Source organism: Chiloscyllium punctatum, chromosome 37 (assembly GCF_047496795.1).
Source record: "Chiloscyllium punctatum isolate Juve2018m chromosome 37, sChiPun1.3, whole genome shotgun sequence".
In the NCBI taxonomy this organism is placed as follows: domain Eukaryota; kingdom Metazoa; phylum Chordata; class Chondrichthyes; order Orectolobiformes; family Hemiscylliidae; genus Chiloscyllium; species Chiloscyllium punctatum.
The window spans coordinates 19,417,284-19,442,000 of record NC_092775.1 but is presented as its reverse complement, the minus strand read 5'-3'; the positions used below and the strand labels follow the sequence as shown (position 1 = coordinate 19,442,000).

Here is a 24,717-nt window from a genome sequence, read left to right as displayed (position 1 = left end):
AAAAATTAAAATAAAATAAACAAAGATGATTACACTTTACACAAAACTCATTAAAAACTTATGTCAATACTCATTTGACTCAGACTCCAAGTATTTAAAAGAAATCAGAAATTTAACCACTTGGTCTGAGTACTAATTCGAAGATTCGTATAAGGGTTTAGATTTTTTGGGCCTATTGGTTTGTTTAAAGGCAAGGCTGTGTCTTCAAATTCCCTCAAACAACCCTACTGTTATAGACTTCCAATCAATACAAAAGTCACTAGCTTAACTGTCATCACCTTGGGTCAGAACTCTCCTGGTTCCAATGTCTTAAACTCTCTCTTCTCAGCTTGGCTATTGTAGAAAACTAATTCACTGTTCAGTCCTTCGATTATCATTGTGTTCAGGAACAGATATAAAATTTTAACAGAATCCCTACTTGAAAATAAAAACACCCTCCCTATACAACTTCTAGCTAAACTAGCCCCAAACTACTTGAACACAGAACTACATCCAAGGAACCACTTACTCCTACTTAACTTAGTCTACCCTTTTTCCTAGTATTTCTCTCAAGGCAGCTTGGTCACATGATCAATTACTTGAAGACAGCTGCATTTTATAAGAAGTCCTTCTGAGAAACCTAGCTCTAAAAGCAATCATCCCACAGTTCTCTTCTTTCCCAAAAGCTCATGGATCGTCTTAATTTGTGTACCTTCCAAACTAGAGAAGACCTTAAATTATTTTCAACATTATGACGAAGTATATTTGAAACATCATGAATGGACAAGCTATTTTTGATTCAGATCTTAAGAATTTCTACAATGTTCATATTTAGGAATTTATAGCTTTCTCATTACGAATTGACAGGATAGAAAGATATTTACAACTAACTGTCTAGCTTTGAAACAAAATGAGAATTTTTTGGCAAATCTCAGCATGTCTGGCAGCATCTGTGGGGACAGAGCGGAGTTAATGTTTTGAGTATTTATTAGAATCCAGTCACCAGACTTGAAATGTTAATTCTACTTTGTCCGCATAAATGCTGCCAGATCTGCTGACTTACGTTAGCAATTTCTATTTTTGTTTCAGATCGCCAGCGCTTCTTTGTTTTATTATAGTTGTATAACTTCTTAATGTTTACAATCTCAAGTAACTTTTAAAACTATAATTAAGTGTTAGTGAACCATTATGAGAAACTGCATGTCTTTGACCTAACTATACTGAAGGCAATTTTGTTCTCCTATTATTTAAGAGTTGCTGGAGCAAACTATCTGTAAGGTGCTGACCAACTACATTAATTGGTAGGCTTATTTCTCCTGCTCACACTTTGTCAGATCATTAATTAAATGTGAGACATGTGTGGGTCAGATTTCAAAGCACCAACGACACAGTAAAAGTGGCTTTGAAACGGATTTTAGTCAAAATAATGCAAGTACCTTCTTGTATGTTAACCTGACTTCAAGAAAAATCTTGAGTCTCTTTCTGAATTTCAACACAGGCAATATTCTGTATGTTTTACCTTACTGTTCTGCTCTATATTATAGTAACAGTTCATCAAATTTCCAATAAGATGTAAGTGTCACAGTACTCAACTGTTGTCAAATATAAAAAAAAGCTAAAAATCCCACTACATCAGGTTATAGTCCAACAGGTTTATTTAAAATATTAGCTTTTGGAGCACTGCTCCTTCATCAGGTGCATAATTGTCAAATATGATAGCCGTTAATCTTCCAATGCAATTATTGTATTTTTTCCTGATTAGCAAATAAAATGTAAAAATGATAAAGATAGTCAGTGGGCAAGTGGTCTCAATATCCTTCACTCAGTGAAAGTGTGTGTGGTTTATATTTGGAGTTTGTTAATAAAGTGATAATATCAGAAATGGAGTGTGAAAGTCTTTTAAAAAAAACTTTTGAGAGCTTTTCTTTTTTGATTACTAATGGCATTTTTACCCATTTTGTGTGAATTTACACAAGGCATTTTTGACTAAAAGTAGTGCATATGATGTCACTGTCATCACAAAAGTGGCCAGTCAATAATTTCTACAAACAGCACTGATGTAAATATTTTTATCATGATTCAAAGCTCAAGTTACAGAAGAAAACACTTTTAGGTATTAATAATGTTAAACAATTTGAAGGAAAAGTAATTACTGCAGTATGTATACGCAGGGGAACCTCCATTATCCGATTACCAATTATCCGAAAATCGGATTATCCAAAGGAGATCTCGAGGTCCTGATAGATACATTACATCAAAGACACGTTTCCAACAGTGATTGCGTATTTTGTTTACAGTGGTTAAACTGGCACAGTCTCCAAATGACTGACTGACTGCTTGCCCCCTCTCTCTCCTCACACTTTCCCTGGAGTTCTACAGAGGGATGTATCCAAGCACCCCCCACCCCGGCTTCCCAGGAATAATCTCTCCAACATTGTCCTGTACAGGGCAAACATGGAACCTGTCAAAGGTTTTCAGTAAAACGTTGTGTGTGGCTGTGTCTGTGCGCTATTTGGAGCTTACCCCACAAATTGTTGGTGTGCAGTCCGGATGGCCCAGGCCAGGGGTGGGGTTGGGAAGGGTGGGGAGGGAGTGGCGGGGGACTGTGTTGGGTGGGGGATTGCACGCTTTGTGCTGTGGGTTGGGAGTGGGGTTGGACTGGGTTGGGGGGGGGGGGGGGGGGGGGGGGCAGTGGCGGGGGCAGGTTTAGACCAGGATGGGTTTGGACCGGGTTGGGGGGCACAGGTGGCCAGGGGCGGTGTTGATGGCAAGGCCTCGCACGTTATGTGCTGCTGCAGTCTCTTGAACGGGGAGCAGACTTTAAAAATCCGAGCCCCAGAGGAAAGGAATTTAAATCGATTTCTGTATAATCGATTATCCGATCAAAATAGTGCCCGCCCATCACGTTCAGATAATCGAGTTCCCACTGTAATTGGTTTTCATTCTGTTTAATAAACATGATCTATTTCAGTTTCAGTCACATGGTTTGTCAGTATGGTATCTTTCCTCAGCTGGTGTCTATTCTCCGTCAGTGTGGTCTACAGCTTTGTGTACTTCCAATGCACAAATAGTAATCTTCTGGATTCTGTTTACAGCTTGGGAAATTACTTAAAACAGAAAAAATACCTTGCCTAATATACTTGAATATCTAAGGTGGGTCTGAAATATAGAAATCACAAGGTAAAGATGCAAACAAACACCTGCCTTTGTATTTTCCAGTTGGTCCGAAGTTTCTTCTGCAATGACTTGTAACCACTATTGGCAGTAAAGAGTTCTTTTTTTGATGCATTAAAAACTATTATATTTCGTTGATCCTTCTCCATGGTTTCCTTAAAGAAAAAAAAAGGACACCTTCTAAACACTATGTTTTTAATTATGCAACCTAGATAGGAATTTGAATTCAAACCTTACTTCATACCCTTTTTACTCTTCTGAGAGGAAAGAAAAAAAGTAAAATTGACAAATGGTAACACTCTCTGATGCAAAGTACACTATATTTGTGAATTTGGCCATAAATCAGATTGTACAAAATTGTTCCTGCTATTTAAGACACATGCTTAAAGTTTCTATTAATGTGTAGTTAATGACAGTATAAAGAACTACATGGTTTGTATTAATATGTTGTCTTTCCACCTCTAGTTAGTAGCTGCACAGCACAGATTAAAACAATCCATTTCTATACTGAGGAACATTACACGTGTATCATTCAATTAAGATATCACAGTGAATTAGCAAGCAGGTAAAATAGTTGCTATCCTGATCACCATATGATACCATCTTTAGAATGGCAGATAAGTAGGAAAATTTATTGGATATGCACACACAATGTATAAACACGCAGATGTATAAACTAATATTAACTGTGATAAAATCTGTACAAAAAAGGTATAAATTACAGTTATTGAACTTCAGGAGGGATGCAATGGCCTAGTGATATGAGCTGTTAATGCAGAGGCCTAGGTAATGATCTGGGTTTGAATCCTGCCAAGGCAGATGGTGGAATTTGAATTCAATAAATATCTGGAATTAAAGAGTCAAATGGTGACCATGAATCCATTGTCGATTGTTGGAAAAACCTATCTGGTTCACTAATGTCCTTTAGGTAAGACAACTGCCATCCTTATCTGGTCTGGCCTACATAGGACTCCAGATCCACAGCAATGTGGTTGACTCTTTGACTGGCCCTCTGAGCAATTAGGGATGGGCAATAAATGCTAGCCTTGCCAGTGATGCCCTCATCCCATGAATATGAAATAACAACTGCTTTCAGTAAAGTTATATATTTTTAAAGCCAGCATGTAACAAGCTCAACAAAAGAAGGGACACATCTGAAGTTGCTTTTAGGAAATGTAGGTTTGTAGGCAGAAAGAGTATCAGCACAACTGCGTTTTAGTAACAGTGATTATAATTCAGATAAATTGAATATGGTAATAGAAAAGATGGTTATAGAAAAGACAAAGTGCAGAAGATTTAAAATGGGAAAAGGATGATTTTACCAAGTGGAGATATGATTAAGGGTGAAAATAGCTACTTGAAGGTAAATTGGTGTCAGAGCAGTGGGAAGCATTCAGAAGATTATACAGGGTTCAGGACAAATGAGTTTCTGGAAAGGAAAAGGAGTTGGAGTACCAAACCTAAATCCTTCTGCTACCAGATGTCAAAAAATAAACAGGGTAGGCTGGAGAAAAATGAAAAGCTTATGTCAGATACCAGAGCTCAATACAGCAGAAAAACTACAGCAGTGTAGAAGGCTAAAAGTTAAAAGTAGTTTAAAAAAAAAAGAGGGTAGGGAAAATAATTTGGAAGTACAATTTAAAACAATGTATATTTTATAAAAAAACTAAGGTGATAACTAAGGAAAATGTGGAACCAATTACATTAATGGTCAGGGATAGGAAGGTATGACTGCAAGTGAGGCAGTATGGGGACCCAGAATTTAGCTCTGGAGGAGTCTCAGCCAGTGCCCTTGTCCATTCAGTATAAGGTTGAATAGTATCATGATCCAAGGTGCTATTCAACTGGTGTTCAAAAGAGAAAATATAGTAATAATATAGGGTATCATAGATAGGGAAATCTATACTGCTCTTAGCAGCAAAAACAGATCCTGAAGACTATGTTGCCTACCTAGTTCCAAGGTTGAGAACATTTCATCTATGCTGGAGAGAACTTGGAGTGGGAGGGGAAGTGATCCAATGGTCCTTTTAGATACTAATGACACAAAGAGACTAGGAAAGAGGTTCTGCTGAAGGACTACAAGCAGTTTTGGGCTGAATTAAAAAGCAGAACCTAAGGCAAGGTAATAAGTTTTGGAATTACTACTTGAGCCACATGCAAACTGATGCAAATTAGAGACCTAAATTGGCACAGCGATAAGAAAATTAGGGAAGTAAACATGTGGCTAAGAGATTGGTGTGGGAAAGAGGGATTCCATTTCATGGGACACTGGCATCCGTTTTGGAACCAGGGTGATCTGTACTGATGGGATGGTCTCCATCTGAACCGATCTGGAACCAGTGTTCTGGCAAAAAGGATAAATAGGGTGGTCACCAGGACTTTAAACTTGAGTTGAGGGGTGGGGGGGTGAAGAAGGAGGGAAAGGGAAAGCAACAGGGAGTATGGAGTCAAGAAGATAGAAAGCAGCAGATTAGCATCAAAGAACATGGGAGAGGCTGGACCGGCTGTTATCTCTGGATGAGCTGACCAAGGCCCTCGAGTCCTTCAAAAAGAATAAAACTCCCGGAAGCGACGGCTTACCGGTCGAGCTCTATTCTGCTCTTTGGAACTTGATTGGCCAGAACCTGCTGGAGGTGTATGTCAGTATGCTTCTGGTGGGTACCATGAGTGAATCCATGAGGAAAGGCATCATCACCTTCATCTACAAGGGGAGAGGGAGGAAATTAGAAATTGGAGACCAATCTCACTATTAAACGTGGATTACAAAATCTTGTCAAAGGTCATCACCAACTGGGTCAGGTCTGCTCTGGGATTGGTGATTCACCCTGGCCAAACCTGTGCTGCACCGGGCAGGAAGATCGCCGAGAGTTTCACACTCACCAGGGATACGATTGCCTATGTACAGGACAGGGGGGTAGACATCTGCTTCATCAGCCTGGACCAGGAGAAAGCCTTTGACAGGATATCGCACATTTATATGAGAGATGTTCTCTCCAAAATGGGCTTTGGGGAGGGAATCTGCAATTGGATCCGACTGCTCTACACCAACATTGTCAGTGCAGTCTCAATCAATCAATGGGTGGGAATCAGATAGCTTCCCAGTCAGAGCTGGAGTCAGGCAGCTATCTCCTGCCTAGTTTGTGCGCTGCATAGAGCCATTTGCCGAGTCCATCAGGAAGGATGTGAGCCTGAGAGGGGTGACTATTCCTGGCAGTGGTGGCCCACAGGTTAAGGCCTCCCTGCACATGGATGACGTCGCTGCTTTCTGCTCAAATCCGCTGTCGCTGCACAGATTCATGTGCATGTGTGACCAGTTCGAACGGGCCTCGGGGCCAAGGTAAACCAAGGCAAGAATGAGGCCATGCACTTTGGGAACTGGGCCGACCAATCCTCGATCCCCTTCACCATCAGGACTGACCACCTGAAGGTGCTGGATATTTGGTTCTGAGGATGCGCCAAGTCTTGGGAGGAGTGGATCAGTAAAGTGAGGCAGAAACTAGGTAGATGGGAGCAACGGTCGCTCTCCATCACCGGAAAAAACCTGGTCATCAGGTTTGAGGTACTGTCAGTGTTGTTATATGTGGCACAGGTCTGGCCTATTCCCAGAACCTGTGCCACCGCAGTCACCCGGGCCATCTTCCACTTCATATGGAGATTAAAGATGGACCGGATCCGGAAGATCTGGGCAACGGGCAGAAAAACACGGCCAATGCCACCCTCACCCTGATGGCCACCTTTGTGTGTGGATCCCCGGTACATAAACACCAAGTATCACTACGTACTGAGGTTCTACCTGTCTCCGGTGTTGCTAAGGATGGGCCTGCCTCGCTGCCACGGAATGCTCCAAGCAGTTGAACCATTCCGTATCACCTGTCCTTCATGGAGAAATTTATGAAGTAAAACATCTTTGACTGCAAGTCCATCAGGAAGCGATCAGCACCTAGTGTCCTTGAGACCTTTCAGGAAAAGGAGAGGGCGGATCCTATTGAACGGTTCCCTGGGCAGACTGTCAAAGTTATTTGGCAGAATGCCTTATCGCCAGAACTTTCAAACAAGCACCAAGACATAGCTTGGCTGGTGGTGAGAAGGGATCTGCTGGTGAGATCCTTTATGCACACCCGGACTCTCTGCCCCACTGCACACTGCCCTAGAAGCAGCTGTGGAGGGGAAGAGACGATCACACACCTCCTTCTGGAAAGTGCCTATTTAAAGGAAGTCTGGAGAGGAACGCAGAGGTGTTTGTCGAGGGTCGTCCTGAGCAGCTCCGTGACATGGGACTCCGTGCTCTATGGTCTGTTCTCAAGGAAGCACACTGAGACATACATCAACTTGCCTGGAGGATCATCAACCCGGTGAAAGACGCTCTTTGGACTGCCCGAAACCTGTTGACCTTCCAGCTGAAGGAGTTGACCGAGTGAGTGTTGCAGATTGGCACATTCCAAAGGTCCAGGACTACATGCTGAGGGATGCACTGAAGCTTGGGGTAGCTGCCATCAAGGCGAGGTGGGGAAAGACCACCATGTAAGGTCTGCCTGCCTAAGAAGAACAGGGGGCCCGGTCAGTAGTTGGGCTCCGCTGATGCCTCAGCAGAATATCTGGATAGTCAATGATTATGAATGTACGAGTGATTAATTCCGATCTGTATGTAAAGAAATGGAATGTTTACATATGTACGGCATCACCAAAATAATTTTATGAATAAAGTATATTTTTGAAATTTAAAAAAATGTGTGCAGGGTTTAAGTTTGAGGTAGACTAGGAATGAAGCAAAAAGGAAGGATAACTTAGGACATATTACGAGGTGATGGAAATCATGAGGATAAGAAAATTAGCAATAAGGTGCTTTACCTGAATGCTCGTAGTATTGGTAACTAAGTAGATGAATTAACAGCACAAATCATCGTGAATGATTATGATGTGGTAGGCATCACAGAGACACGATTGCAGGGAGTTCAGGACTGGCAGTTAAACATCCAAGGATTTACAACTTATTAAAAAGACAGGGAGGTGGGTAGAGGGGGTAGGGTTGCCTGGTTAGTTAAGAATGAAATTAAATCTATGGCACTGAATAACATAAGGTCAGATGAGGTGGAGTCGAGGAACTACAAAGGCAAAAACACCATAATGGGAGTTATGTACTGATCTCTCAGTTGTGGTCAGGGCCATAGGCATAAGATGTACCAGAAATAGACAGGGCATGTCAGAAAGGCAAGATCATAGTGATCATGGGGGACTTCATATGCAAATAGACTGGGTGAATAATGTTGCCTTGGATCCAAAGAAAGGCAACTCATGACATGCTTACAGGATGGCTTTTTGGAACAGTTTGTGATGGATCCCACAAGGGAGCAGGTTAAGTGCAATGTAATGAGCCAGACTTTATAAAATATCTTAAAGTAAGGAAACACTTAGGAGGCAGCGATCATAACATGGTAGAGTTCAGTCTGCAGTTTGAAAGAGAGAAGGCAAAATCAGATGTAAAGGTGTTACAGTTAACTAAAGGTAATTACAAGGGCATAAGAGAGAAACTGACAAAAATCAAGTGAAAGCAGTGGGGAAAACAGCAGAGCAACAATGGCAGGAGTTTCTCGATGTAATTGAGGACACAGTACAGAGGTTCACCTCAAAGAAAAGAAAGTTTATCCTGGGGAGGGGGGTTACACAGCCATGGCTGACAAAGGAATTCAGGAAATGTATCAAAGAAAAAGAAAGAAGAGAACTTATAGAGTGGCCAAGAGCACTGGGAAATCGGAAGATTGGGAAGACTACAAAAACAGAGAATAACAAAAAAGAGAAATAAGGAAGCAGAGGATCAAATATGAAAGGTAAGCTTGCCAGTAATATTAGAAATGATAGTAAGTTTCTTTCAATACATAAGAAATAAATGAGAGGCAAAAGTAGAAATTGGGCTGCTCCAAATTGATGTAGGAAGGCTAGTGATGAGAGATAAGGAAATAGCTGAAGAATTTAATAAATACTTTGTGTCAATCTTCACAGTGGACGATGTGAGTAATATCCCAACAATTAAGGAGAGTCAAGGGGCAGAGTTGAGTATGGTAGCCAATACAAAAGAGAAAGTGCTAGAAAAGCTGAAAGGTCTAAAAATTGATAAATCTTCTGGCATGGATGGGCTACACCCTAGAGTTTTGGGGGAGGTGACTGAAGAAATAGCGTGGGCGTTGGTTGGTTGTAATCTTTCAAAAATCACTGGAATCGGGGAAAATCCCAGATGATTGGAAAAATTGCTGTTGCTCAAGAAAGGATCAAGACAAAAGATGGAAAATTATAGGCCGATTAGCCTTACGACAGTTGTAGATAAAATTCTAGAATCCATCGTTAAGGGTGAGATTTCTAAATTCTGAGAAGTGCAGGGTCGGATTAGAACAAATCAGCATGGATTTAGTAAGGGGAGGTCGAGCCTGACAAACCTGTTAGAATTCTTCGAAGAGGTAACAAGTAGGTTAGACCAGAGAAATCCAGTGGATGTTATCTACCTAAACTTCCAAAAGGCCTTGATAAGGTGCCTCACGGAAAGCTACTGAGTAAGGTGAGGGTCCATGGTGTTCAAGGTGAGCTACTGGCATGGATTGAGGATTGGCTGTCTGACAGAAGGCAGACAGTTGGAATAAAAGTGACAAGTGGTGTCCCGCAGGGTTCAGTGTTGGGCCGTAGCTGTTCACTTTATATATTAATGAGCTGGATGAAGGGACTGGGGGCATTTTGGTGAAGTTTGCTGATGATAACAAGTTAGGCTGACAGGCAGGTAGTTCCGAGTAGGTGGGGAGGCTGTAGAAAGATTTAGACAGATTAGGAGAGTCGTCCAAGAAATGGCTGATGAAATTCAATGTGAGCAAATGTGAGGTCTTGCACTTTGGAATAAAGAATACAGGCATGGACTATTTTCTAAACAGTGAAAAAATTCATAAAGCCAAAGTACAAAGGGATCTGGGAGTGCTAGTCCAGGATTATCTAAAAGGTTGACTTGCAGGTTGAGTCTGTGGTTAAAAAAGCAAATGTGGGGATCTAAGATGGCGGCGATCTGAGAAGATCACACTGCAGAGCTTTGCATCACAGCAGGAGCAGGACAGTCCTTTAACCCACCCAACCCAGGTCATCAGGATTTCTTGGGGTGTTGGAAAGATTGTGGAGCCCCAAGAAACATTTAAGAATTGACTTACCTGTATTTTCAGATGTCCAGAAATGCCTAAAAAGGGAGGAGGAGCATCTGAGGCCAGGCCTGCAGCTCAGCCTGCAGCAGCCTCGGAGCCGATTACTCTCCAGGACCTGGTGAACCAGCGCTCGAAATCTCGCGAGATGTTGGGGAAACAGATTGAAGAGAAGCTGGCTCCAGTCTTTCTCATGCTGCAGAAGAGGACGGATGAGGTGGATCACAGGGTTACAGTGGTGGAAGCTGATGCCAGTTCATTCAAGGAAGAGATCCAAGCCCTGAAGATGCAGGTTCGCAATTTGCGTGACCAAGTGGATGATCTTGAAAACAGGGGCAGGAAAAAAAACATTCGGATCATCGGTCTGCCCGAGGGTAAGGAAGGTGAGTGGCCTGCGGAATTTGTTGAAGATTGGCTTCCGAAATTCCTTGACTTAGAGACTGGCATGAGAGGATTGAAGATAGTGATGGCTCACCGGGTCGCAGCACGGAGGTCGGGTCTGGGTCAACGCCCTCGTCCTTTCCTGGTGTGGTTCCATCATTACTGGGATAAGGAGAGTGTCATGGAAGCTTCCAGACTCCAGGGGAAGGATCCAAAGGCCCTAATTTACGAGAGGTCTAAGATCATGTTTTTTCAAGACTTTTCAGCGGCGGTGATCCAGAAACAAAAATCGTATGATGGTGTCAAGAGAAGATTGAAGGAGCTTGGGATTCAGTACTCCGAGATATCCGGCAGTGCTTCGGATCACCTCAGATGGATCCATGCATCTTTTTGACACATCAGAGAAGGCAAGAGACTTTGTGGACAAACTAACCTAAGTTAAACAATTGTAGTATATATAAATATTGTTGCTTGGGTATGCATTTATCATTCTGTAAAAGAAATGGAGGAAATCCGGGTGGAGCTTTGTTTTTCCCCTTTTTTTAAACCTCTATTGATAATAATCTGGTTCAAACTATGTCTGGCGGTGGTTAAGATGGACATTTTAAACTTCTAAGTTAGGACATACCAAAGGATGGATGGGGTATTTATTCCTTTTTTTTAAAAAGAAAGTTTTTTTTTCTTCATATTTATATTCTATGGGGTGTTTATTCTTTTTAGCTTGTGCTTGCGATGCGACTCTAGCTGGGAGAAGTGAAGGCGGTTGAGATGGTTAGATGCCTATTTATGGGCAGGTCGGGATGGGTAGTTGCCCCCTCCGGGCAGGGGGTGAGTTTCCCTACTCAGTGCTATTGGCGCTTTATGTTGGTTTGTTTTCTTTTTTTTATGTTTTTTATTTTTAATAATTTTGTATGTTTGTTAAATGTAGTGGTTTTAGTTTATGTAGTTTTTATATTTGGTGGATCACGCGACACGAAGGCTCAGCAATTTGTGGTTCAGGTTCCTCCTCTCTGGAATTTAAATGTAATTGCAGAAGGATTATGGCTAATGATTTGATTAAATGGTGTACCTGGAATATCATGGGAGGTCACTCACCAATTAAGAGGAAGAAGGTATTCTTGAGTCTTAGAAAGGAGAAGGTGGATATTGCTTTGTTACAGGAGACACATTTGGATGAGAAGGAGCATCTGAAATCACAGCAGAATTGGCTTTGACCGAGTTTATGTTTCATCATTTAATACCAGAAGTAGGGAAGTGGCTATACTGGTTAGGAAAAATCTCTCATTTAAATTGTTGGAATGTGTTAAAGACTCATACGGGAGGTCTGTAATTCTTAAAGTCTTGATAAATGGAGAAGAATATGGCATTTTAAATGTTTATTGTCCCCCAACTCATCCTCTTAAAATTCTTGGTAGATGCTTTTTCTAAACAGATAAGTCTCAAGTCTCGGCACATTACGGGGGAGATTTTAACTGCCTCATGGACCGCACAGTAGATAGGTTGCCTAAAGGTCCCTCGATACCCTCTGCACAAACTAAACAGTTACTGGGTTTGTGTGGGGAATTAGGATTGGTGGACGTCTGGAGGTGTCTCCACCCTACAAGTAGGGATTTCACGTTTTTCTCCAATCCGCACAGATGTCACACAAGGATTGATTTTTTTTCTGACCCCTGCAGTAACCCTGGATCTGGTGGCATCCTGTACGATTGGTAATATTGCCATCTTTGATCATGCTCCAGTGTACCTCATGGTTAAAATTAGGGATGTTACAGTGGATTCAAGGTACTGGCGAATGGACCCCTTTATTCTCATGGACAGCAAGTTTGTGAAGTACTTCTCTAGGGAATTTCGGGCATTTCTAAAAATCAACATAGACTCGGTTGATAGCTCATCTGTTCTCTGGGAAACTGCCAATGCTTATGCCAGAGGGTTAGTTATTTCATATTCCACAAGTAGGAAGCGGCAGAAGGGTGAGCAGCAATGTCTCCTTGAAGCACGGTTGAAGGCAGCCAAGAAGACCTATTTTGACACAGCCTCGTTGGTCAAACTACAGAGGATTACGGCACTGCGGTCTGCACTAAATTCCATGCTCACGCAGACGGCAAAGAAGGAGCTGGCTTTTGCAAAGCAAAGGTTATACGAGCATGGTGACAAGCCAGGCAAATACTTAGTATACCTTGCCAGAAAGAGAAGTGCCCCACAAACCATTACAGGGATTAGAGAAGGGACTGGGAACCTAACATGTGATTCTAAAAAGATTAATGTGGCGTTCCAGAGATTCTACTCTAAATTATATCAGTCTGAGAATTGTGAGGAGGGGCAGGCCAAAATGGAATCCTTCTTTAAGAGATCTGAAGCTTCCGGGTGTGACTCCCGAACAACAGTCCTTTCTCAATGCCCCATTATCAGAGCAAGAAGTGCACGAAGCTGTGAGGCAGCTTCAGAGTGGAAAGGCGCCCGGTCCTGATGGACTTCCCAGTGAATTCTATAAGTATTTATAAGTATATAGTCAGGCCCGATGGTGACTATGTTTAATGATTCATACAGTCATGTTTGTCTCCCACCATCTGAGAGAGGCCAATATTTCACTTATCCTTAAAAAAAAGGAAGGATCCGGAAGAATGTACTTCATACAGACCCATCTCGCTCTTAAATGTGGACTTTAAGATCCTTTCTAAGCCTCTTGCGTTAAGGCTGGAGACTGTGTCACCTTCTACTATCAAAGAGGATCAGACGGGCTTCATAAAGGGTCACAGATCCTCCAATAACGTTAAGAGGCTGCTTAACGTAATTCAAGCATGCCAACAGCAGTCAATACAGGGATTGGTGATTACTTTAGATGCACAGAAGGCATTTGACCGAGTCGAGTGGCCGTATCTTTACTATACTCTAGACCGGTTTGGTCTGGGCGAAGTTTTCACAAGATGGGTAAAGGTTCTCTACAGTGTACCTCTCGCTGCAGTCATTACCAATGGGGTACGATCAAGCAATTTTAATATTTCTAGGGGTTGCCAGCAGGGCTGTCCCCTTTCACCATTACTTTTTATGTTGGTGATTGAACCATTGGCAGAGGCCATTCGTGGGGATCTCAATATATCAGCTCCAGAAGTGGGGTCAAAATTACCTGAGATCTCGCTGTTCTAATTTTCTTGACAAATCCAGCAGTTTCAGTGCCTTGCCTGATACAATGCATTCATGCGTTTGGTGCTTTTTCAGGGTATAAGATTAATTTTGCTAAATCAGAGGCTATGCCTATGGGTGGTCTTACGAAAGAGTTGGCTCTTGAGAGTGACTATAGATTCCCATTTAGGTGGTCACAGGGGTTTTTTGTGTATTTGGGCACATTCATTACTCCAGTTCTGGATTGGCTGTTCAAAGTCAATTTTACTCAATTATTTGAAAAAAATTAAACAAGATCTCCAAAGATGAGAGGCACTTCCAGTCTCGTGGTTGGGTCGGATAGCACTTATTTAGATGAATATTCTCCCTCGTTTGCTATACCCTATATGGATGCTCCCCCTGATTTTCAATGAACAAACACTCAGGAGACTGAACAGTTGGTTCAGCTCCTTTATTTGGCACTGTAAATGGCCCCTCATTAAATTAGCCAAACTGCAGTTGCCTCACAGATTGGGGAGAGTAGACCTTCCGGATATTAAGAATTACTAATTAAGCTCGCTTTTGACCTACGTAAGTGATTGGGTTTGTGGGGACCCTCTTTCAATATGGCTAGATATCGAAGTCTCCCACGCAAGGTGCCCCCTTACCAGTTGGCAATTTTTGGACAAGGTGAGGACAGTTAGGGAATATTGCCATTACCCAATAGTCATCAATAAAGCATGGAGGGCAATTGGGCAGAGGGAAGGTAATATTGGCAAAACATCTTTGTTTACACCTTTAGTGGGTATGCCGAGTTTTCAACCAGGTATGATAGATTCAGGATTTAAACGTTGGGCAGCTAGGGGTATATCTTGCATGGGTGACTTATTTGAGGGAGATGTAATGATGTCCTTCGATCAGTTAGTATGGAAGTACGAGTTACCTAATAGAGACCTCTTTCATTTTCTTCAAGTTAGGGATTTTATTCAAAAAAAAAGACCACACTTTTGACTGATCCATACAAAATCTGACATAGAAAGAGGGGTTCTAAGGGCTAAGAGTACACTCTCTGTCAGTACTCTATATCACCAATTGGGGGGGTGCCATCTCAGATGAGTCTGATCGACTCTGCAAGATGTGGGAAAGAGAGCTGGGTGTTGAAGCTTCTTCAGAGGCATGGGAGGTTTTTGGGCGAATGCAAGGAAGATATCAATTTGCAATAGGACCCATGCTTTACAGTTGAAGATTCTCCACAGGGTCCACTTAGCCCCAGACCGTTTGTCAAAATTTAAACATGCCCCAAGTGCAAGGTCTGTACGGGCACTCTTACCCATTGTCTTTGGTGTTGTGACAAGCTTCAAACATACTGGAGCGCTGTGGTGGGCGCAATGGAGAGGATTTTAGGTGTAGGGGTGGAGAAGGACCCTATTTCGCTCCTTTTGGGCCTACCCATTGTATTTCTTGCAGACTCGCATAAGGCAAAACTTTTCAATATTCTTACATTCTGTGCAAGGAAGAATATCTTGCTAGGTTGGATATCAGAAAACCCCCCAGGCCTATCGGGTTGGGGGAAGATTGTTATGGAGTATATTCCCCTGGATTTTCTCACAAATATAGTACACCACAAAACTGAGAATTTTTACAAGACATGGCAACCCTTTCTGAAATACCCGGACACAGATTTATCTGCCACAATAACAAGGACTTTTATATAGCTGCAACAATTGTGTTTCATGAGTCCAACATCCAGGGAGGAGGAACTGTGAATGTATGAGTGTTTTGTTTGGCTGGGCTGAATTATTACTATTTATTTGTTGTTAGGTATTTATTTAGTTAGTTAAATAGCTAGTTTAGTTTTTTTTAAATTTTATGCTTCTCTATATATGTTTATACATTCGTATAGGAGGGTGGGTTGGGGATTTTTTTTATTATTTAGGTTTAGTTTTGTACTATTTTTGTACTGTTTTGAATTGCATTGTTTTGTATTTGTTGCAATTTTAAAAATCTATTTTTTCTTAATAAAAATATATTATTAAAAAAAGCAAATGTAATATTGTCATTTATCTCAAGAGGGTTGGAATGCAAGAGCAGCAATGTGCAACTGAGACTTTATAAAGCTCTGGTTAGGTCCCATTAAGAAGACTATGTCCAGTTTTGGGCCCCACATCTCAGGAAGGACATAATTGGCACTGGAGCGTGTCCAGAGATTCACACAGATGATCCCTGGAATGGCAGGGCTAACCTATAAAGAACGGCTAAGGATCCTGGGATTGTATACATTAGAGTTTAGAAGGTTGAGGGGAGATCTAATAGAAACTTACAAGATAATGCATGGCTTAGAAAAGGTGAACGCTAGGAATTTGCTTCCATCAGGCGGGATACGAGGACCCGTGGGCACAACCTTAGAATTAGAATTTAAAACGGAAAGGAGGAGACATCTCTTCAGCCAGAGTGTGGTGGGCCAGTGGAATTCATTGTCACAGAGCGCAGTGGAGGCCGGGATGTTAAACGTCTTCAAGGCAGAGATTACTAAACTCTTAATCGCGCGTGGAATTAAGGGAAACGGGGAGAGCGTGGGTAAGTGGCGTTGAAAAGCCCATCAGCCATGTTCGAATAGCAGAGTGGACTCGATGGGCCAAATGGCCTTACTTTCACTCCTATGTCTTGTGGTCTAAATGATTAGCTCAAAGATTGGTATAGGAGAAACAAGTTCTGATTCAAGGGGTACTGGAATCAGTGCTGAGAAAAGAAAGCTGTTCTGAAGGGATATCCTAGTAAATTATACATTTAGGATTGTAGATAGGTATATTAGTTGGTAGGAGAATTCAATTGTAGGGAAGTTTAAAAATACGAAAGAAATGAAAGGGCAGAGGACACAGGGCAGTGAAGAAGTGAATGATAATTAAAGTATGAAAGAAAGGGTAGAACAGAAGAATGCAGCAGAAATTTAAACCAGAGTAAGTGTGATGTAAAACATCCAAAGCATAAGGTCTTTATCTAAATGCATGCAGCATTTGTAAACAGATAGATGAGTTGACAGCACAAACAGAAATAAATGAATATGACTTGATAGCTACTAAGGAGATGTGGTTGCAGGATGACCAAGTGGGAACTCAATATTCAAGGATATTCATCATTCCAGAAGAATAGGCAAAAAGGTGCTTTTCCAGCACCACACTAATCTAGGAAAAGGAAAAAGGAGGTTGGGTAACATTTTCATTAAGGATGCTATCAGTACAGTGGTGGGTCATCATTTAGTTGCAACAGATTATGATGTGGAATCTATTTGGGTGGAAATAAGAAATACCAAGAGAAAGATGTTATGGTGGAGGTGATCTATAGATCCCCAAAGAGTTGCCTCACTGTAGGGCAAGTATAAATTAGGAAATAATGAAGGCATGTAGCAAGGGCAGCACAGAGGGATCTGAGTTAGCATGTGGGTGTAGCAACTGATTAAGACGGCAAAAAAAAAATAGTGGTTAGAGTTTAAAAATAGGTTATAGCGGTACAGGCTGTTGGCAAGGCTGCATCTGGAGTACTGTGTAGCTTTATTGTTTGTATTTAAGAAAGGATGCACTTCCTTTGCAGGCAGTTCAGATGAGATTCATTAGGCCTGGAAATAAAGGGGTTGGCTTATCAAGAATGATAGAACATTTTTATTCATTAGAGTTTAAAAAAAAATGAGAGGTGATCTGAGTGACACATATCAGATTCTGGTGGGTCTTGACAGTAAATGTTGAGAAGATGTTTCCACTACTGGGGAAATCTCAAACTAGGGTTGAGTTACAGAATAAGGGAAGATCCGTTTAAAATGGAGATGTGAAAGAATTTCTTCTCCCAGAGAGTAGTGAATGTCAGGAATTTCTACTCCAGAGAGATGTGAAGGATAGATCATTGGAAGTATTTAAAGAGATAGGCAGAGTTTTTAAAAATGGGGGATTTAAAAATGACAATGAGCAGGTAGAAAAGATGAGTTGAGGTTTGGGTAAGATTAATCAAGGGGGTCAAATGGTTTACTCCTGATCCCACTTCTGAGCATTCCAAAAAGGCTATTTCTATGTGGAGATACGCAGGGGCATAGATTTCAATTAATAATTTACATACATACATCTTCACAAAATAGGACTATGCTGGCATTATGGTTAAAATATGAAATGCCAGATAAGCAACAAGATGAAACATTACAGGATTTAGTATCCTAAAAAGTAAGCAAAATACTAGATCCTGATTAAACATCTCCCACGTTCTTAAGAGAAGACCTTAGAGGCTCTGAACATTATTTTTCAATTTCCTCTGGCTTTTGGTACATTGATGTACCAATGTATACTGTACATTACATTGTATACAATGTAAAGTTATTAAGTTATGGAAGGAAGGGATGGGCTGACTATTCTGCCTAAGTTTGCTGATGTGCAAAGTCTTGGAAAATAGTCCGAGGGACTGTGCACATTGTTGGATTTGCAAGATAATTAGTACCCAGATTCTGATGCACTTCATCTTAGGGTCTTCAAAGAAATGGCTAATATGATAGTTGATCCATTTGCTTTTACTGCTCCAAAGCTTCCTGGTGAGCTCTTGTTTGCACATTCACCTGTCTCTGCATGTGTTTCCTCCAAGTGATCCGATTTCCTCCCACAGTCCAAAGATGTTCAAGTTAGGTGAACTGGCCATGCTAAATTGCCCATGGTGTCCACTGATGTTTAGGCTAGATAGATTAGCACAGGAAATGCAGGATTACAGGGATACCATAGGAAGCTGAGTGTGGGTGGAATGCTCTTTGGAAGGTCATGTTGACTTGATAGGCTGAATGGCCAGTTTCCACAATGAAGGAGTTCTATGATTATACAATGGTGCTATCACATTGGAATATAGCAAATCTAACATTTTTATTCAAAAGGGGAAGGTGACAGAAAGCAGGAAACTGTCTAACATCTGTCACAGGAAAAATATTAAAAGCTATTATTAAACAAATTATAGCAAGGTAGTTACATAAACACAAGGTATCAGGGAGAATCAACATGATTTTGTGAAGGGGAAAACATGTTGAATGAATCCTTTGGAGCTCATGAAGGAAGTAATGTTTAGTGGATAAAGGAGAAACAATGAATATACTAAAATTCCTAAAAGATATTTGATAAAGTACCACATCAAAGTTTACTGCTGGAAAAAAAAGCGTTCATGCTATAGATGGAAAGCATTTTGGCAGACTAATGGGTAACCTTTTCCAGCTTGGCAAATGGCATGCCACAAGGATAAGTGTTGAGACCTCAGCTGTTTAGAATTTATATGAATAACTTGGATGCAGGATTGAAAGGTATAGTTGCCAAATTTGCTGATAACACAATGATAGGGAGGAAAGTAAATTGTGGAGAGAGAAAAGGCAGCTACAAAAATATACATATGTTATGTAAGTAGGCAAAAATTTGGCAAACGAGAAAAAAAAGTGAAATCGCCAAGAGTCACTATTTACAAATATATGCATTTGCTGCCACCAGTGAACATACACTTTGTGTCACTTTAAATTGTACATTTAAATTGCCCCAAGGAACCATGGAGGGGGCAATCAGGATCCTGGGGGGAAATCTGGATGCAGGAGAGGAGGGTGATTAGAACCCTACAATGAGGGAGTTTTCAGGAGAGAGGGGGACTCCTCACTCTCCACTTCTCTTCTTCAATTCTCTAAAAACCAAAAGAACCATGAATGTGATAAATCTGAAAAAAAATCAAAAGTTCAGCAGTATCTATGGTCAGACATCAGAGTTAACATTTTAGGTTGAGTGAGGATTTGAGTTATAGGGAGAGGCTGAATAGACTGGACTGTTTTCCCTGGAGCATCAGAGGTCAAGGGGTGACCTTATAGAAGCTTAAAAAAATCATGAGAGGCATGATAGGATAAATACACATGGTCTTTTCCCTGGGATGGGAGAGTCCAGAACAAGAGGGCATAGGTTTAGGGTGCGAGGGGAAAGATATAAAACCAGACCTAAGAGGCAACTTTTGCACAGAGGGCACTATATGTATGGAACGAGTTGCCAGAGAAAGTGGTGGAGGCTGGTTCAATTACAGCACTTAAGAGGCATCTGGATGGGTATATGAATAAGAAGGGTTCAGGGGGATATGGGCTAAGTGCTGGCAAATGGGACTAGATTATGTTGGATATCTGGTCAGCATGGACAAGTTGGACCAAAGGGTCTGTTTCCATGCTGTACATCTATGACCCTTCCTCAGAACACTATTCTGATTATTCAGTTCACATATCCCCTCTACTTGTATGAGATCCATGTTTATACAGCAATGCAGAAAATTTGTAATTCAGTACACAGCCAGATGGTTTTGATGTTAGATTACAGACTATAAACAGCAAACTATAAGCTTGTAAACTCCAGCAGGCTGGGTTCTGCTAGTTGTTACATAACCTGCATAGATCATAAACGACTGGTCAATTTTTATAAGATTACAATATCATGGGTGACAATAATCAACTTTAATGAATAATCAAGAGGATCATGTATGAATTCACTCTTCCCATCTGCAAATTATTTCAACATATAAATAGAAAGCAATTAATGGTATAAACGTGCGCAAATATAATTGACATTGCAAAGCAATCAAACCTTCTACACGAGTGTCTTCATTAATCAACATTTAACAGCGTTTGCTTGGGAGGGAACTCTTAAAATGATAGACAACTTCAATTTACAAAGCACCATCAACGCGCCGAAACACAGCATTTCACTATTAAGTTTTTTTTTCCCCTCCAAGCAGCATTTTACTATTAAGTTTATTTTTCCCCCTCTTAAGGCAGCATTCTCACTATGAAGTTCCTTGTTGTAGCAGTGCTGGAAATCATCGGCAAACTAGCAGTTCCACAACAACAGATGTTCAATAAGAGAGGGAAACTTCAAATGCACACAATCTCTCTCGCTATCTGAACAGTTACTGAATGCCCTATAGCAAGGGGCATCCTGCATTACCACAAATTAAAAAGCCCAGAACGTACCCGCCTGTAGTTTCCTACCTGTAAACTCGCCACCATCTTCCTCCTCTTCATTGGTGGAAACCGCACTGCATCCTGGGCCCGTAACCTAGGAGCCGCGCTGCATCCTGGGCCCGTAACCAAGGAGCCGCGCTGCATCCTGGGCCCGTAACCAAGGAGCCGCGCTGCATCCTGGGCCCGTAACCAAAACTCTCCTCCTGTTGCTAGGAGGATGGTGGACCCGCCTGTTGTCAGATTATAACTGCCTGGTGAGGCAGAACGTGAGAATATTAAAAGGCTCAACAATAAATTGTACATACTGTCGGAACAGACTAGACTTGATGAGGCTGGAAACATATTTGGGCCAACCTGTGACTGAACTTAGAATAACAGAAATAATAACTTGGATATAGAGTGGAAATTACATGATGGTGACAGGGGAAGACAGGTATAAGGATAAGATGATATCAATGTGACTAAAGCAGTTTCTTTTAATCAATACCCCATCGAGTGCGTTCAACAATCATCCCCTCCATCAATATAGAATGGTGGCAGTACAAGATGTACTGCAACAAACTGCAAAGGCTCATTCCACAGAACATTTCAAACCTACAACCTTGATCACTGACAAGAACATTGAATTTCAAGGGATGCTGTTTAGGTTGTCTTTTATTGGAGATTATCATTGCCTGGCATTTGTGTGGCACAAATGTTACTTATGTATGTTAGACAAATGTTGTCTAAATTTTGTTGCATTTGTATATGGACTGCTTCATTATCTGAGGAGTTGAGAATGGTGCTGAACATTGTGCAATCATCAGTAAACATCCTCGCTTTTGGACTTATGATGAATGGAAGGTCATTAAACGAAGCAGCTGGAGATGGTTTAGTCGAGGACACCACCCTGAGGAACTCCTGCAGAGAGGCCCTGGAGCTGAGTTGACTGACTTCTAACAGCTACAACCATCTTCCTACATGCCACATCTAACTTAATCAAGTGTAGGGTTTGCCACCTGATTCCGATTGATTCTCGTTTTGCTAGGGCTTCTTGATGCCATACTTGGTTGAATGCGACCTGACGTCAAAGGCTGTCACTCTCACCTCATCTCTGGCATATAGTGCTTTGACCGTGTTTGAACGAAGGTTATAATTTGGTGAGAAACTGAGACACTTTGGCAGAACCCAAAGTGTCCCTCAGTTTGAACGGGTTATTGCTGAATACATGCTGCTTAAAAGTATTGTTGATGACACCTTCCAACACTTTACTGATGATCAAGAGTTGACTGATAGGGTGATAGTTGGCCAGGTTAGATTTGTCTTGCTTTTTGTGTACAGAACATATCTAGGCAATTTTCCACAATGTCAGGTAAATGCCAGTGTTGTAACTGTAGTAAAATAGCTGGGCTATAGGAATGGCATGTTCTGGAGCTCAAGTCTTCAGTTTGCAAACTGTCCAGATTACAGAGAAGGAAGTGCTGGATGTCTTGAAATGGGTAAAGGTGGATAAATCCCCAGGACCTAATCAGGTTTACCCAAGAACTCTGTGGGAAGCTAGAGAAGTGATTGCTGGGCCTGTTGCTGAGATATTTGTATCATCGATAGTCATAGGTGAGGTTCTGGAAGACTGGAGGTTGGCAAACATGGTACCACTGTTTAAGAAGGATGGTAAGGACAAGCCAGGGAACTATAGACCAGTGAGCCTGACCTTGGTGGTGGAGGGAATCCTGAGGGACAGGATGTTCAAGTATTTGGAAAGGCAAGGACTGATTAGGGATAGTCAACATGGCTTTGTGCATGGGAAATCATGTTGCACAAACTTGATTGAGTTTTTTGAAGAAGTAACAAAGAGGATTGATGAGGGCAGAGCGGTAGATGTGATCTATGTGGACTTCAGTAAGGCGTTTGACAAGGTTCCCCATGGGAGACTGATTAGCAAGATTAGATCTCACAGAATACAGGGAGAACTAGCCATTTGGATTCAGAACTGGGTCACACGTAGAAGGCAGAGGGTGGTGGTGGAGGGTTGTTTTTCAGACTGGAGGCCTGTGATTAGTGGAGTGCCACAAGGATCCGTACTGGGTCCTCTACTTTTTGTCATTTATAGAAATGATTTGGATGTGTCCATAAGAGGTACAGTTGGTAATTTTGCAGATGACACCAAAATTGGAGGTGTAGTTGATAGCAAAGAGGGTTACCTCAGATTACAACAGGATCTTGACCAGATGGGCCAATGGGCTGAAAAATGGCAGATGGAGATTAATTCAGATAAATGTGAGGTGCTGCATTTTGGGAAAACAAATCTTAGCAGGACTTAATGGTAAGGTCCGAGGGAGTGTTGTTGAACAAAGAGATCTTGGAGTGCAGGTTCATAGCTCCTTGAAAGTGGAGTCACAGGTAGATAGGGTAGTGAAGAAGGTGTTTGGTATGCTTTCCTTTATTGGTCAGAGTATTGAGTACAGGAGTTGGGATGTCATGTTGCAGCTCTACAGGACATTGGTTAGGCCGCTGTTGGAATATTGCATGCAATTCTGGTCTCCTTCCTATCGGAAAGATGTTGTGAAACTTGAAAGAGTTCATAAAAGATTTACAAGGATGTTGCCAGGGTTGGAGGATTTGAGCTACAGGGAGAGGCTGAACAGGCTAGAGCTGTTTTCCCTGGAGCTTCGGAGGCTGAAGGGTGACCTTTATAGAGGTTTACAAAATTATGAGGGGCGTGGATAGGGTAAATAGGCAAAGTCTTTTCCTGGGGTCAGGGAGTCCAGAACTAGAGGGCATAGGTTTAGGGTGAGAGGGGAAAGATATAAAAGAGACCTATGGGGCAACCTTTTCACATAGAGGATGGTACGGGTATGGAATGAGTTGCCAGAGGAAGTGCTGGAGGCTAGTACAATTGCAATATTTAAAAGGCATTTGGATGGGTATATGAATAGGAAGGGTTTGGAGGGATATGGGCCAGGTGCTGGCAGGTGGGACTAGATTGGGTTGGGATATCTGGTCGGCGTGGACAGGTTGGACCAAAGAGTCTGTTTCCATGCTGTACATCTCTATGACTCTATGATGTTTTCAAAAGGGAAAACAAGTAAACTGCACAAGAATGTGCAGGGTTATGGGGGAGAATGGTATGAGATGAATAGCTCATTTGGAGGCTATGCAAACAGTGGGCCAAATGGCCTCCTGCACTGTAAAAATTAAGATTGGAAATCAATTATACAATTGATTCAGAAAGAGGCATTTGACTTGTTATGCTAAATATTCAAACAGCTTCACTCTTCCTTTTTCCAGCAATGTTTTCTTAAATACATTAACAACTTTTAAGAGGCATTTGGATGGGTATATTAACAGGAAGGGCTTGGAGGGATATGGGCCGGGTACTGGCAGGTGGGACTAGATTGTGTTGGGATATCTGGTCGGCATGGACAGGTTGGACCAAAGGGTCTATGCTGTACATCTCTATAACTCTACTTTTGCTGGAATGTTGTTAGGGGCCATAGCTTTTATAATATCCAGTGCCTCCAACCATTTCTTGATGTCAGTGAAGTGAATCAAATTGGATAAAGATTTTCATCTATGATATAGGGGACCACTACAGAAGGCTGAGATGGATAATCTGCTTGGCATTTCTAGTTGACGATAGTTGTGAATGCTTCAGCCTTATCTTTGCACTGGTATGTTGGGCTCTTCCATCATTGAAGATGGGGATATTTGTGGAGTCTCTTTCTCCAGTGAGTTTTTAATTGTCTACCACCATTTGTGACTGGATGAGTTAGGACTGGGGATCTTAGATCTGATCTGTTAGTTGTAGAATTAGCTCTGTTTATGTCTTGCTGCTTATGCTGTTTAGCACACAAGTAGTCCTGTTTGGTAGCTTTACCAGATTGACATCTCATTTTCAGATATACCTGGTACTGCTCCTTATCTAAGGAAAGATGTACTGGCATTGGA

At 41.6% G+C, this 24,717-nt stretch overlaps 1 protein-coding gene across 5 annotated transcripts in view; it reads right to left on the bottom strand.

Annotated features, from left to right (window-relative positions):
- The window catches only part of ift52 (intraflagellar transport 52 homolog (Chlamydomonas)), a 42,780-nt gene extending 21,850 nt beyond the window's left edge, over positions 1-20,930 (bottom strand). For 2 of the 5 annotated variants that reach the window (XM_072556386.1, XM_072556387.1), the window contains exon 1: positions 3,184-3,308. Coding sequence is in view for 3 of the 5 variants with exons in the window: in XM_072556383.1 (XP_072412484.1) it covers positions 3,184-3,308; positions 20,818-20,850 (158 nt within the window). In the remaining 2 variants the exon portion in view is untranslated. Of the gene's footprint in view, positions 1-3,183; positions 3,309-5,733; positions 5,855-7,486; positions 7,737-20,817 lie in introns of those variants that run through there. The other 3 variants (XM_072556384.1, XM_072556385.1, XM_072556383.1) reach the window with 3 other exon arrangements.
- Between the last annotated feature and the right edge of the window lie 3,787 nt (positions 20,931-24,717).